This window comes from Littorina saxatilis, linkage group LG1, assembly GCF_037325665.1.
Source record: "Littorina saxatilis isolate snail1 linkage group LG1, US_GU_Lsax_2.0, whole genome shotgun sequence".
Taxonomy (NCBI): Eukaryota; Metazoa; Mollusca; class Gastropoda; order Littorinimorpha; family Littorinidae; genus Littorina; species Littorina saxatilis.
The window spans coordinates 107,666,958-107,681,986 of NC_090245.1; the positions used below are offsets into that span (position 1 = coordinate 107,666,958).

General features: G+C 48.0%; 1 protein-coding gene across 1 annotated transcript; it reads right to left on the reverse strand.

Annotated features, from left to right (window-relative positions):
* Nucleotides 1-276: 276 nt before the first annotated feature.
* On the reverse strand, nt 277-2,622 carry LOC138958143 (proprotein convertase subtilisin/kexin type 5-like). The gene has a single exon (XM_070329226.1). The coding sequence runs from the start codon at nt 2,620-2,622 to the stop codon at nt 277-279; it is 2,346 nt and encodes a 781-aa protein (XP_070185327.1).
* Nucleotides 2,623-15,029: the final 12,407 nt, after the last annotated feature.

Sequence of the window (15,029 nt, forward strand, 5' to 3'; positions counted from 1 at the left end):
CCACGACCCTCGTCTCGATTCCCCCCTCTATGTTAAAACATTTAGTCAAGTTTTGACTAAATGTAACAATTGAACGAAACAAAAAGCCCTTGCTTTGAGACAATCCAATCCCTTGGCATCACAAGAAAACTAAACGTGTCATGTTGCAAGCAAAGACACTTATTCGGCTAACCATTCTGTGAATCAATGAATTTAATTTTTTTTTAAATCCTTTTGCCTCTTGCCATCTTCACATTGACGATTTCAACGCCTACTCTATCATCATCATCATCATCATCACATGGTGTGCACGGGAAGAGCCCGGGCAGGTCTGACACAAAGAGCAGCATGGTTTGCACGGTAAGAGCCCGGGCAGGTCTGACACAAAGAGCAGCATGGTTTGCACGGGAAGAGCCCGGGCAGGTCTGACACAAAGAGCAGCATGGTTTGCACGGGAAGAGCCCGGGCAGGTCTGACACAGAGAGCAGCATGGTTTGCATGGGAAGAGCCCGGGCAGGTCTGACACAAAGAGCAGCATGGTTTGCACGGGAAGAGCCCGGGCAGGTCTGACACAGAGAGCAGCATGGTTTGCACGGTAAGAGCCCGGGCAGGTCTAATACAGAGAGCAGCATGGTTTGCATGGTAAGAGCCCGAGCAGGTCTGATACAGAGAGCAGCATGGTTTGCACAGTAAGAGCCCGGGCAGGTCTGACACAGAGAGCAGCTTGGTTTGCATGGTAAGAGCCCGGGCAGGTGTGACACAGAGAGTAGCATGGTTTGTATGGTAAGAGCCCGGGCAGGTCTGACACAGAGAGTAGCATGGTTTGTATGGTAAGAGCCCGGGCAGGTCTGACACAGAGAGTAGCATGGTTTGCACGGTAAGAGCCCGGGCAGGTCTGACACAAAGAGCAGCATGGTTTGCACGGTAAGAGCCCGGGCAGGTCTGACACAGAGAGCAGCTTGGTTTGCATGGTAAGAGCCCGGGCAGGTGTGACACAGAGAGCAGCATGGTTTGCACAGTGAGAGCCTGGGCAGGTCTGACACAGAGAGCAGCATGGTTTGTATGGTAAGAGCCCGGGCAGGTCTGACACAGAGAGTAGCATGGTTTGTATGGTAAGAGCCCGGGCAGGTCTGACACAGAGAGTAGCATGGTTTGCACGGTAAGAGCTCGGGCAGGACTGACACAGAGAGCAGCATGGTTTGCATGGGAAGAGCCCGGGCAGGTTTGACACAGAGAGCACCATGGTTTGCATGGTAAGAGCCCGGGCAGGTCAAACACAAAGAGCAGCATGGTTTGCACGGGAAGAGCCCGGGCAGGTCTGACACAGAGAGCAGCATGGTTTGCACGGTAAGAGCTCGGGCAGGACTGACACAGAGAGCAGCATGGTTTACACGGTAAGAGCCCGGGCAGGTCTGACACAGAGAGCAGCATGGTTTGCACGGTAAGAGCCCGGGCAGGTCTGACACAGAGAGCAGCATGGTTTACACGGTAAGAGCCCGGGCAGGTCTGACACAGAGAGCAGCATGGTTTGCACGGTAAGAGCCCGGGCAGGTCTGACACAGAGAGCAGCATGGTTTGCACGGTAAGAGCCCGGGCAGGTCTGACACAGAGAGCAGCATGGTTTGCACGGGAAGAGCCCGGGCAGGTCTGACACAGAGAGCAGCATGGTTTGCACGGTAAGAGCCCGGGCAGGTCTGACACAGAGAGCAGCATGGTTTGCATGGTAAAAGCCTGGGCAGGTCTGACACAGAGAGCAGCATGGTTTGCACGGTAAGAGCCCGGGCAGGTGTGACACAGAGAGCAGCATGGTTTGTATGGTAAGAGCCCGGGCAGGTCTGACACAGAGAGCAGCATGGTTTGCACGGTAAGAGCCCGGGCAGGTCTGACACAGAGAGCAGCATGGTTTGCACGGTAAGAGCCCAGGCAGGTCTGACACAGAAAGCAGCATGGTTTGTACGGTAAGAGCCCGGGCGGGTCTGACACAAAGAGCAGCATGGTTTGCACGGGAAGAGCCCGGGCAGGTCTGACACAAAGAGCATCATGGTTTGCACGGTAAGAGCCCGGGCAGGTCTGACACAGAGAGCAGCATAGTTTGCACGGTAAGAGCCCGGGCAGGTCTGACACAGAGAGCAGCATGGTTTGCACGCTAAGAGCCCGGGCAGGTCTGACACAGAGAGCAGCATGGTTTGCATGGTAAGAGCCCGGGCAGGTCTGACACAGAGAGCAGCATGGTTTGCACGGGAAGAGCCTAGGCAGGTCTGATACAGAGAGCAGCATGGTTTGCAGGGTAAGAGCCCGGGCAGGTATGACACAGAGAGCAGCATGGTTTACACGGTAAGAGCCCGGGCAGGTGTGACACAAAGAGCAGCATGGTTTGCACGGTAAGAGCCCGGGCAGGTCTGACACAGAGAGCAGCATAGTTTGCACGGTAAGAGCCCGGGCAGGTCTGACACAGAGAGCAGCATGGTTTGCACGGTAAGAGCCCAGGCAGGTCTGACACAGAGAGCAGCATGGTTTGCACGGTAAGAGCCCGGGCAGGTCTGACACAGAGAGCAGCATGGTTTGTACGGTAAGAGCCCGGGCAGGTCTGACACAGAGAGCAGCATGGTTTGCACGGTAAGAGCCCGGGCAGGTCTGATACATAGAGCAGCATGGTTTACACAGTAAGAGCCCGGGCAGGTGTGACACAGAGAGCAGCATGGTTTGCACAGTGAGAGCCCGAGGAGGTCTGATACAGAGAGCAGCATGGTTTGCATGGTAAGAGCCCGGGCAGGTCAAACACAAAGAGCAGCATGGTTTGCACGGGAAGAGCCCGGGCAGGTCTGACACAAAGAGCAGCATAGTTTGCACGGTAAGAGCCCGGGCAGGTCTGACACAAAGAGCAGCATGGTTTGCACGGTAAGAGCCCGGGCAGGTCTGACACAAAGAGCAGCATGGTTTGCACGGTAAGAGCCCGGGCAGGTCTGACACAGAGAGCAGCATGGTTTGCATAGTAAGAGCCCGGGCAGGTCTGACACAGAGAGCAGCATGGTTTGCACGGTAAGAGCCTGGGCAGGTCTGACACAGAGAGCAGCACGGTTTGCATGGTAAGAGCCTGGGCAGGTCTGACACAGAGAGCAGCATGGTTTGCATGGTAAGAGCCCTGGCAGGTCTGACACAGAGAGCAGCATGGTTTGCACGGTAAGAGCCTGGGCAGGTCTGACACAGAGAGCAGCATGGTTTGCACGGTAAGAGCCCTGGCAGGTCTGATACAGAGAGCAGCATGGTTTGTACGGTAAGAGCCTGGGCAGGTCTGACACAGAGAGCACCATGGTTTGCATGGTAAGAGCCCGGGCAGGTCAAACACAAAGAGCAGCATGGTTTGCACGGGAAGAGCCCGGGCAGGTCTGACACAGAGAGCAGCATGGTTTGCACGGGAAGAGCCCGGGCAGGTCTGACACAGAGAGCAGCATGGTTTGCACGGTAAGATCCTGGGCAGGTCTGACACAGAGAGCAGCATGGTTTTCACGGGAAGGGATGTCTCATTGAATTATCACGAATTATAGTTTCTTTTTCTTTGCTGTCTTTTTCATTTGTGTTCTTTGTAATCTGATTAAGCGTGACTATACGCTAGCGTTGTATCCAGTTTGCTTGTATCCAGTTTGCTTGTATCCAGTTTGCTTGTATCCAGTTTGCTTGTATCCAGTTTGCTTGTATCCATGAATGGGTTTCTTTGTCTGTCTATGTTTCTTGTATCTGTGGTCAATCTTCGCACACATCGGCAGTTGTCTTTTTCTTAGTGTTATGGCATACAGTTTATTTGTGGATTCCGTCTCTAAGTTTACTAGCTTATTTACAATTCAGCAACTGTCATCTTGTTTTACACTAAATATTTTAGTGTATTCAAAAGAGGACGCAGTTGCGGAAGACAACAAAAGAGCTGGTCCGACAACGTTAAAGAATGGACGCAAATGAGCTTCCCTGACTTGTTGACGGCCCCCAACAGAACAGTCTGGAGAAGGGCCTCTGCCCCCTCAGCCCCCCCCCCCCCACCCCCCACCCCCTTTCCCCCCGAGAACTGTCCCAGTCAGGGGACTGATGAGGGCGATGACGACGACGACGATGATGATGACGACGACGTCGACGACGACGACGACGACGACGACGATGATGATTGCACGCTAAGAGCCCGGGCAGGTCTGACACAGAGAGCAGCATGGTTTGCACGGTAAGAGCCCGGGCAGGTCTGACACAGAGAGCAGCATGGTTTGCACGGTAAGAGCCCGGGCAGGTCTGACACAGAGAGCAGCATGCTTTGCACGGTAAGAGCCCGGGCAGGTGTGACACAGAGAGCAGCATGGTTTACACGGTAAGAGCCCGGGCAGGTGTGACACAAAGAGCAGCATGGTTTGCACGGTAAGAGCCCGGGCAGGTCTGACACAGAGAGCAGCATAGTTTGCACGGTAAGAGCCCGGGCAGGTCTGACACAAAGAGCAGCATGGTTTGCATGGGAAGAGCCCGAGCAGGTCTGACACAGAGCGCAGCATGGTTTGCACGGTAAGAGCCCGGGCAGGTCTGATACATAGTGCAGCATGAGCCCGGGCAGGTCTGACACAGAGAGCAGCATGGTTTGTACGGTAAGAGCCCGGGCAGGTCTGATACAGAGAGCAGCATGGTTTGCACGGTAAGAGCCCGGGCAGGTGTGACACAGAGAGCAGCATGGTTTGTATGGTAAGAGCCCGGGCAGGTCTGACACAGAAAGCAGCATGGTTTGTACGGTAAGAGCCCGGGCAGGTCTGACACAAAGAGCAGCATGGTTTGCATGGGAAGAGCCCGGGCAGGTCTGACACAAAGAGCAGCATGGTTTGCATGGGAAGAGCCCGGGCAGGTCTGACACAGAGAGCAGCATGGTTTGCACGGTAAGAGCTCGGGCAGGTCTGACACAAAGAGCAGCATGGTTTGCACGGTAAGAGCCCGGGCAGGTCTGACACAGAGAGCAGCATGGTTTGCACGGGAAGAGCCCGGGCCGGCAGGTCTGACACAGAGAGCAGCATGGTTTGCACGGTAAGAGCTCGGGCAGGACTGACACAGAGAGCAGCATGGTTTGCATGGGAAGAGCCCGGGCAGGTTTGACACAGAGAGCACCATGGTTTGCATGGTAAGAGCCTGGGCAGGTCTGACACAGAGAGCAGCATGGTTTGCACGGTAAGAGCCCGGGCAGGTCTGACACAGAAAGCAGCATGGTTTGCATGGTAAGAGCCCGGGCAGGTCTGACACAGAGCGCAGCATGGTTTGTGCGGTAAGAGCCCGGGCAGGTCTGACACAGAGAGCAGCACGGTTTGCATGGTAAGAGCCTGGGCAGGTCTGACACAGAGAGCAGCATGGTTTGCATGGTAAGAGCCCTGGCAGGTCTGACACAGAGAGCAGCATGGTTTGCACGGTAAGAGCCTGGGCAGGTCTGACACAGAGAGCAGCATGGTTTGCACGGTAAGAGCCCTGGCAGGTCTGATACAGAGAGCAGCATGGTTTGTACGGTAAGAGCCTGGGCAGGTCTGACACAGAGAGCAGCATGGTTTGCACGGTAAGAGCCCGGGCAGGTCTGACACAGAGAGCAGCATGGTTTGCACGGGAAGAGCCCGAGCAGGTCTGATACAGAGAGCAGCATGGTTTGTACGGTAAGAGCCCGGGCAGGTCTGACACAGAGAGCAGCATGGTTTGTACGGTAAAAGCCCGGGCAGGTCTGACACAGAGAGCAGCATGGTTTGCACGGGAAGGGATGTCTCATTGAATTATCACGAATTATAGTTTCTTTTTCTTTGCTGTCTTTTTCATTTGTGTTCTTTTTAATCTGAGTAAGCGTGACTATACGCTAGCGTTGTATCCAGTTTGCTTGTATCCAATCCAGTTTGCTTGTATCCATGAATGGGTTTCTTTGTCTGTCTTTGTCTCTTGTATCTGTGGTAAATCTTCGCACACATCGGCAGTTGTCTTTTTCTTAGTGTTATGGCATACAGTTTATTTGTGGATTCCGTCTCTAAGTTTACTAGCTTATTTACAATTCAGCAACTGTCATCTTGTTTTACACTAAATATTTTAGTGTATTCAAAAGAGGACGCAGTTGCGGAAGACAACAAAAGAGCTGGTCCGACAACGTGAAAGAATGGACGCAGATGAGCTTCCCTGACTTGTTGACGGCCCCCAACAGAACAGTCTGGAGAAGGGTCTCTGCCCCCTCAGCCCCCCCCCCCCCACCCCCTTTCCCCCCGAGAACTGTCCCAGTCAGGGGACTGATGAGGGCGATGACGACGACGACGATGATGATGACAACGACGACGACGACGACGACGACGACGACGACGACGATGATGATGATGATGATGATGATGATGATGATGATGATGATGATGATGATGATGATGATGATGATGATGATGATGATGATGATGATGATGATGATGATGATGGAGGGGTGGTCTTCTCCCGTGCTACAGCCTGGCCTGGTCTGGGACAGTGGAGGGGTGGTCTTCTCCCGTGCTACAGCCTGGCCTGGTCTGGGACAGTGGAGGGGTGGTCTTCTCCCGTGCTACAGCCTGGCCTGGTCTGGGACAGTGGAGGGGTGGTCTTCTCCCGTGATACAGCCTGGCCTGGTCTGGGACAGTGGAGGGGTGGTCTTCTCCCGTGCTACAGCCTGGCCTGGTCTGGGACAGTGGAGGGGTGGTCTTCTCCCGTGCTACAGCCTGGCCTGGTCTGGGGCAGTGGAGGGGTGGTCTTCTCCCGTGATACAGCCTGGCCTGGGACAGTGGAGGGGTGGTCTTCTCCCGTGCTACAGCCTGGCCTGGTCTGGGACAGTGGAGGTGTGGTCTTCTACCGTGATACAGCCTGGCCTGGTCTGGGACAGTGGAGGGGTGGTCTTCTCCCGTGCTACAGCCTGGCCTGGTCTGGGACAGTGGAGGGGTGGTCTTCTCCCGTGCTACAGCCTGGCCTGGTCTGGGACAGTGGAGGGGTGGTCTTCTCCCGTGCTACAGCCTGGCCTGGTCTGGGACAGTGGAGGGGTGGTCTTCTCCCGTGCTACAGCCTGGCCTGGTCTGGGACAGTGAGCAGAACTCACACGGGAAGGAGTGTGGCTTTTTCTCATTCGTTTTGTGTTGTTGTAAACTCTTCAATAAATTGGGATTTTTCGTGAATCATTAATCGGAAGAAACGTAACACCCAGTGGCTGCTTTAAGAGCATACTCGCAGACATATATGACTTCCAACACAAAATTCACGCTCTGTCGGGTTTGCATGGCTTATAAAAGAGTTAATTTTCCTGCTTTTAGTGAGACAAGCTTTCTACACGTGCTCCTTGTCCACGTGTTTTAGACACACCCCTCGCTAGTGACTGCCGCATGATGTCACGTGTTTTAGACACACCCCTCGCTAGTGACTGCCGCATGATGTCACGTGTTTTAGACACACCCCTCGCTAGTGACTGCCGCATGATGTCACGTGCTGTAGACACACCCCTCGCTAGTGATTGCCGCATGATGTCACGAGGGAAAATGTAAAGTTTCACACGTGAAGTTATGGGTCATTGACTAGCGAGCGGGTGTGTCTGAAACACGTGGACAGCAGGGCGTGTGGGTAATGTGTCTCGCTAAAAGCAAGGGTATTCACTCCTCCATCACCAACACACACCCGATACACTTACTTCCCCATCACCAACACACACCCGATACACTTACTTCCCCATCACCAACACACACCCGATACACTTACTTCCCCATCACCAACACACACCCGATACACTTACTTCCCCATCACCAACACACACCCGATACACTTACTTCCCCATCACCAACACACACCCGATACACTTACTTCCCCATCACCAACACACACCCGATACACTTACTTCCCCATCACCACACCCGATACACTTACTTCCCCATCACCAACACACACCCGATACACTTACTTCCCCATCACCAACACACACCCGATACACTTACTTCCCCATCACCAACACACACCCGATACACTTACTTCCCCATCACCAACACACACCCGATACACTTACTTCCCCATCACCAACACACACCCGATACACTTACTTCCCCATCACCAACACACACCCGATACACTTACTTCCCCATCACCAACACACACCCGATACACTTACTTCCCCATCACCAACACACACCCGATACACTTACTTCCCCATCACCAACACACACCCGATACACTTACTTCCGGAATTCGTCTATTATCGTCGTGACGAGGAGCTCTCACAGACCCGCCATTACACACACACACACACACACACACACACACACACTTACTTACACACACACACACACACACACACACTTACACACACACACACACACTTACACACACACACACACAAACACACACACTTACACACACACACACACACACACACACACTTACACACACACACACAGACACACACACACACACACACACACGCACACACACACACACACACACGCACACACACAATAACAAGAACAAATACTTTATTGTCTCTTTACGAAACAAAACTTTGTATTTAGGCCCGCCTCACAAATACAAAACGAGTATGCATAAACACATAGAATCATGACGATTGAACATGCTATAGATAGTGTGTATCATAAACACATAGAATCATAACGATTGAACATGCTATAGATAGTGTGTATGATAAACACATAGAGTCATAACGATTGAACATGCTATAGATAGTGTGTATCATAAACACATAGAATCATGACGATTGAACATGCTATAGACAGTGTGTATCATAAACACATAGAATCATGACGATTGAACATGCTATAGATAGTGTGTATCATAAACACATAGAATCATGACGATTAAACATGCTATAGACAGTGTGTATAATAAACATATAGAATCATAACAATTAAACATGCTATAGATAGTGTGTATCATAAACACATAGAATCATGACGATTGAACATGCTATAGATAGTGTGTATCATAAACACATAGAATCATGACGATTGAACATGCTATAGATAGTGTGTATCATAAACACATAGAATCATAACGATTGAACATGCAATAGATAGTGTGTATCATAAACACATAGAATCATGACGATTGAACATGCTATAGATAGTGTGTATCATAAACACATAGAATCATAACGATTAAACATGCTATAGATAGTGTGTATCATAAACACATAGAATCATGACGATTGAACATGCTATAGATAGTGTGTATCATAAACACATAGAATCATGACGATTGAACATGCTATAGTTAGTGTGTATCATAAACACATAGAATCATAACGATTGAACATGCTATAGATAGTGTGTATCATAAACACATAGAATCATGACGATTGAACATGCTATAGATAGTGTGTATCATAAACACATAGAATCATAACGATTGAACATGCCATACAGAGTGTGTATCATAAACACATAGAGTCATAACGATTGAACATGCTATAGATAGTGTGTATCATAAACACATAGAATCATAACGATTGAACATGCTATAGATAGTGTGTATCATAAACACATAGAATCATGACGATTGAACATGCTATAGATAGTGTGTATCATAAACACATAGAATCATGACGATTAAACATGCTATAGATAGTGTGTATCATAAACACATAGAATCATGACGATTGAACATGCTATAGATAGTGTGTATCATAAACACATAGAATCATGACGATTGAACATGCTATAGTTAGTGTGTATCATAAACACATAGAATCATAACGATTGAACATGCTATAGATAGTGTGTATCATAAACACATAGAATCATGACGATTGAACATGCTATAGATAGTGTGTATCATAAACACATAGAATCATAACGATTAAACATGCTATAGATAGTGTGTATCATAAACACATAGAATCATGACGATTGAACATGCTATAGATAGTGTGTATCATAAACACATAGAATCATGACGATTGAACATGCTATAGTTAGTGTGTATCATAAACACATAGAATCATAACGATTGAACATGCTATAGATAGTGTGTATCATAAACACATAGAATCATGACGATTGAACATGCTATAGTTAGTGTGTATCATAAACACATAGAATCATAACGATTAAACATGCTATAGATAGTGTGTATCATAAACACATAGAATCATGACGATTAAACATGCTATAGATAGTGTGTATCATAAACACAGAGAATCATGACGATTGAACATGCTATAGACAGTGTGTATCATAAACACATAGAATCATGACGATTGAACATGCTATAGATAGTGTGTATCATAAACACATAGAATCATGACGATTAAACATGCTATAGATAGTGTATATCATAAACACATAGAATCATAACGATTAAACATGCTATAGACAGTGTGTATCATAAACACATAGAATCATGACGATTGAACATTCTATAGATAGTGTATATCATAAACACATAGAATCGTGACGATTAAACATGCTATAGACAGTGTGTATCATAAACACATAGAATCATAACGATTGAACATGCTATAGATAGTGTGTATCATAAACACATAGAATCATGACGATTGAACATGCTATAGATAGTGTATATCATAAACACATAGAATCGTGACGATTAAACATGCTATAGACAGTGTGTATCATAAACACATAGAGTCATAACGATTAAACATTGTATAGATAGTGTGTATCATAATTCAATACTTTGTGAAATCCCATCTATAAAAAGAGCTACAATGATGTATGTCAAACACGTCTACACCAGACCGTTTCTACTTCTGCTTTCGCTCAGACAGGTAACGGTGCAGGCCGTTTATTCCCCGCCATTTAGGCAGCCATACGCCGACTTCGGGGCAACTGAGGAGTGCAGGATTGGTGTCCGCAGTTTACAGCAGCTGCTCTAAACACTTTAAATCAGACACCTTCGCCACATTGCAAACCCAAACAACGTCAGACTGGAAATAAATAATTTTGATGAGAGAATTTCAGGGAATGTAGACGGGCGCGAATTACAGCCACTCTTCTTCACGTGGAGACAGTTAGGCTCAACACAACACTCAGATCTGGACAGGCTTTTACAAGGTGTGAGACCATACCTTCACTTGGTCACATACCATACCTTCACTTGGTCACAGACCATACCTTCACTTGGTCACATACCATACCTTCACTTGGTCACATACCATACCTTCACTTGGTCACATACCATACCTTCACTTGGTCACATACCATACCTTCACTTGGTCACATACCATACCTTCACTTGGTCACATACCATACCTTCACTTGGTCACATACCATACCTTCACTTGGTCACATACCATACCTTCACTTGGTCACATACCATCCCTTCACTTGGTCACATACCATACCTTCACTTGGTCACATACCATACCTTCACTTGGTCACATACCATACCTTCACTTGGTCACATACCATACCTTCACTTGGTCACATACCATACCTTCACTTGGTCACAGACCATACCTTCACTTGGTCACATACCAAAATGTAACTGCCTGTGTGCTCTATGTGCACGAGAATTCGGGGGAGGGGGGGGGAGGGGGGGGAGGGGATGATTAACATAGTAAACTCCACTAATGTATTTTTAAGAAATTAATTCATCAAATATTCAAATTCACCACAGCACGCAGTAAGTGTGTTGAATGTTGGTATGTGACCAAGTGGAGGGATGGTCTTATCCCATGTAAAAGGTATGTGACCAAGTGGAGGGATGGTCTTATCCCATGTAAAAGGTATGTGACCAAGTGGAGGGAAGGTCTTATCCCATGTAAAAGGTATGTGACCAAGTGGAGGGAAGGTCTTATCCCATGTAAAAGGTATGTGACCAAGTGGAGGGAAGGTCTTATCCCATGTAAAAGGTATGTGACCAAGTGAGGGATGGTCTTATTCCATGTTAAAGGTATGTGACCAAGTGAGGGATGGTCTTATTCCATGTTAAAGGTATGTGACCAAGTGAGGGATGGTCTTATCCCATATAAAAGGTATGTGACCAAGTGGAGGGATGGTCTGATCCCATGTAAAAGGTATGTGACCAAGTGGAGGGATGGTCTTATCCCATGTAAAAGGTATGTGACCAAGTGGAGGGATGGTCTTATCCCATGTAAAAGGTATGTGACCAAGTGGAGGGATGGTCTTATCCCATGTACAAGGTATGTGACCAAGTGGAGGGATGGTCTTGTCCCATGTAAAAGGTATGTGACCAAGTGGAGGAATGGTCTTATCCCATGTACAAGGTATGTGACCAAGTGGAGGGATGGTCTTATCCCATGTAAAAGGTATGTGACCAAGTGGAGGGATGGTCTTATCCCATGTAAAAGGTATGTGACCAAGTGGAGGGATGGTCTTATCCCATGTAAAAGGTATGTGACCAAGTGGAGGGATGGTCTTATCCCATGTAAAAGGTATGTGACCAAGTGGAGGGATGGTCTTATCCCATGTAAAAGGTTGGTCTTATCCCATGTAAAAGGTATGTGACCAAGTGGAGGGATGGTCTTATCCCATGTAAAAGGTATGTGACCAAGGGGAGGATGGTCTTATCCCATGTAAAAGGTATGTGACCAAGTGGAGGATGGTCTTATCCCATGTAAAAGGTATGTGACCAAGTGGAGGATGGTCTTATCCCATGTAAAAGGTATGTGACCAAGTGGAGGGATGGTCTTATCCCATGTAAAAGGTATGTGACCAAGTGGAGGGATGGTCTTATCCCATGTAAAAGGTATGTGACCAAGTGGAGGGATGGTCTTATCCCATGTAAAAGGTTGGTCTTATCCCATGTAAAAGGTATGTGACCAAGTGGAGGGATGGTCTTATCCCATGTAAAAGGTATGTGACCAAGTGGAGGGATGGTCTTATCCCATGTAAAAGGTATGTGACCAAGTGGAGGGATGGTCTTATCCCATGTAAAAGGTATGTGACCAAGTGGAGGGATGGTCTTATCCCATGTACAAGGTATGTACCAAGTGGAGGGATGGTCTTATCCCATGTAAAAGGTATGTGACCAAGTGGAGGGATGGTCTTATCCCATGTAAAAGGTATGTGACCAAGTGGAGGGATGGTCTTATCCCATGTAAAAGGTATGTGACCAAGTGGAGGGATGGTCTTATCCCATGTAAAAGGTATGTGACCAAGTGGAGGGCTGGTCTTATCCCATGTTAAAGGTATGTGACCAAGTGGAGGGATGGTCTTATCCCATGTAAAAGGTATGTGACCAAGTGGAGGGATGGTCTTATCCCATGTAAAAGGTATGTGACCAAGTGGAGGGATGGTCTGATCCCATGTAAAAGGCATGTGACCAAGTGGGGGAATGGTCTTATCCCATGTAAAAGGCATGTGACCAAGTGGAGGGATGGTCTTATCCCATGTAAAAGGTATGTGACCAAGTGGAGGGATGGTCTTATCCCATGTAAAAGGTATGTGACCAAGTGGAGGGATGGTCTTATCCCATGTAAAAGGCATGTGACCAAGTGGAGGGATGGTCTTATCCCATGTAAAAGGTATGTGACCAAGTGGAGGGATGGTCTTATCCCATGTAAAAGGTATGTGACCAAGTGGAGGGATGGTCTTATCCCATGTAAAAGGTATGTGACCAAGTGGGGGGATGGTCTTATCCCATGTAAAAGGTATGTGACCAAGTGGAGGGATGGTCTTATCCCATGTACAAGGTATGTGACCAAGTGGGGGATGGTCTTATCCCATGTAAAAGGTATGTGACCAAGTGGAGGGATGGTCTTATCCCATGTAAAAGGCATGTGACCAAGTGAGGGATGGTCTTATCCCATGTAAAAGGTATGTGTCCAAGTGGTGGGATGGTCTTATCCCATATAAACACTAAAGATGTTAAATGTAGGTATGTGTCCAAGTGGTGGGATGGTCTTATCCCATGTAAAAGGTATGTGACCAAGTGGTGGGATGGTCTTATCCCATGTAAAAGGCATGTGACCAAGTGAGGGATGGTCTTATCCCATGTAAAAGGCATGTGACCAAGTGAGGGATGGTCTTATCCCATGTAAAAGGTATGTGACCAAGTGGAGGGATGGTCTTATCCCATGTAAAAGGTATGTGACCAAGTGGAGGGATGGTCTTATCCCATGTAAAAGGTATGTGACCAAGTGGAGGGATGGTCTTATCCCATGTAAAAGGTATGTGACCAAGTGGAGGGATGGTCTTATCCCATGTAAAAGGTATGTGACCAAGTGGAGGGATGGTCCTATCCCATGTAAAAGGTATGTGACCAAGTGGAGGGATGGTCCTATCCCATGTAAAAGGTATGTGACCAAGTGGACGGATGGTCCTATCCCATGTAAAAGGTATGTGACCAAGTGGAGGGATGGTCCTATCCCATGTAAAAGGTATGTGACCAAGTGTAGGGATAGTCTTATCGCATGTAAAAGGTATGTGGCCAAGTGGAGGGATGGTCTTATCCCATGTAAAAGGTATGTGACCAAGTGGAGGGATGGTCTTATCCCATGTAAAAGGTATGTGACCAAGTGGAGGGATGGTCTTATCCCATGTAAAAGGTATGTGACCAAGGGGAGGGATGGTCTTATCCCATGTAAAAGGTATGTGACCAAGTGTAGGGATAGTCTTATCGCATGTAAAAGGTATGTGACCAAGTGGAGGGATGGTCTTATCCCATGTAAAAGGTATGTGACCAAGGGGAGGGATGGTCTTATCCCATGTAAAAGCCTGATCAGATGTGAGATGATGAACCGCACTGTTTTTACACGAAGGACTGTCCATTTAAACTTCTACCTGTGTGTGGAGCCAGCCATGCAGGACACAAATCAGCGATTAGGCTATTACTGCTCTGACCCGTCGGCCGGCCTTCCCTTTAAAACTTACACCTGGCGATCTGACTGGGTGCGCTCCAAACAGGTGTAACCCTTTGATGTTTGCACAGGTGAGTACAGGTGAGTAAACTGTTTGCACAACGGGTCAAGGCGGGGGTGAGGGCCAGAAAACGCTTGCTATTTTCTGGTAACAATGTACAGGTAACTATAAACTGTGCAAAAAATACTGCACCCATGTTTGTACCCCGATTAAAACATTCAT

Coding starts and splice junctions, on each gene's coding strand:
- LOC138958143 (XM_070329226.1), bottom strand. CDS start 2,622: ATGTATCAGACCTGCCCGGGCTCTTACCGTGCAAACCATGCTGCTCTC.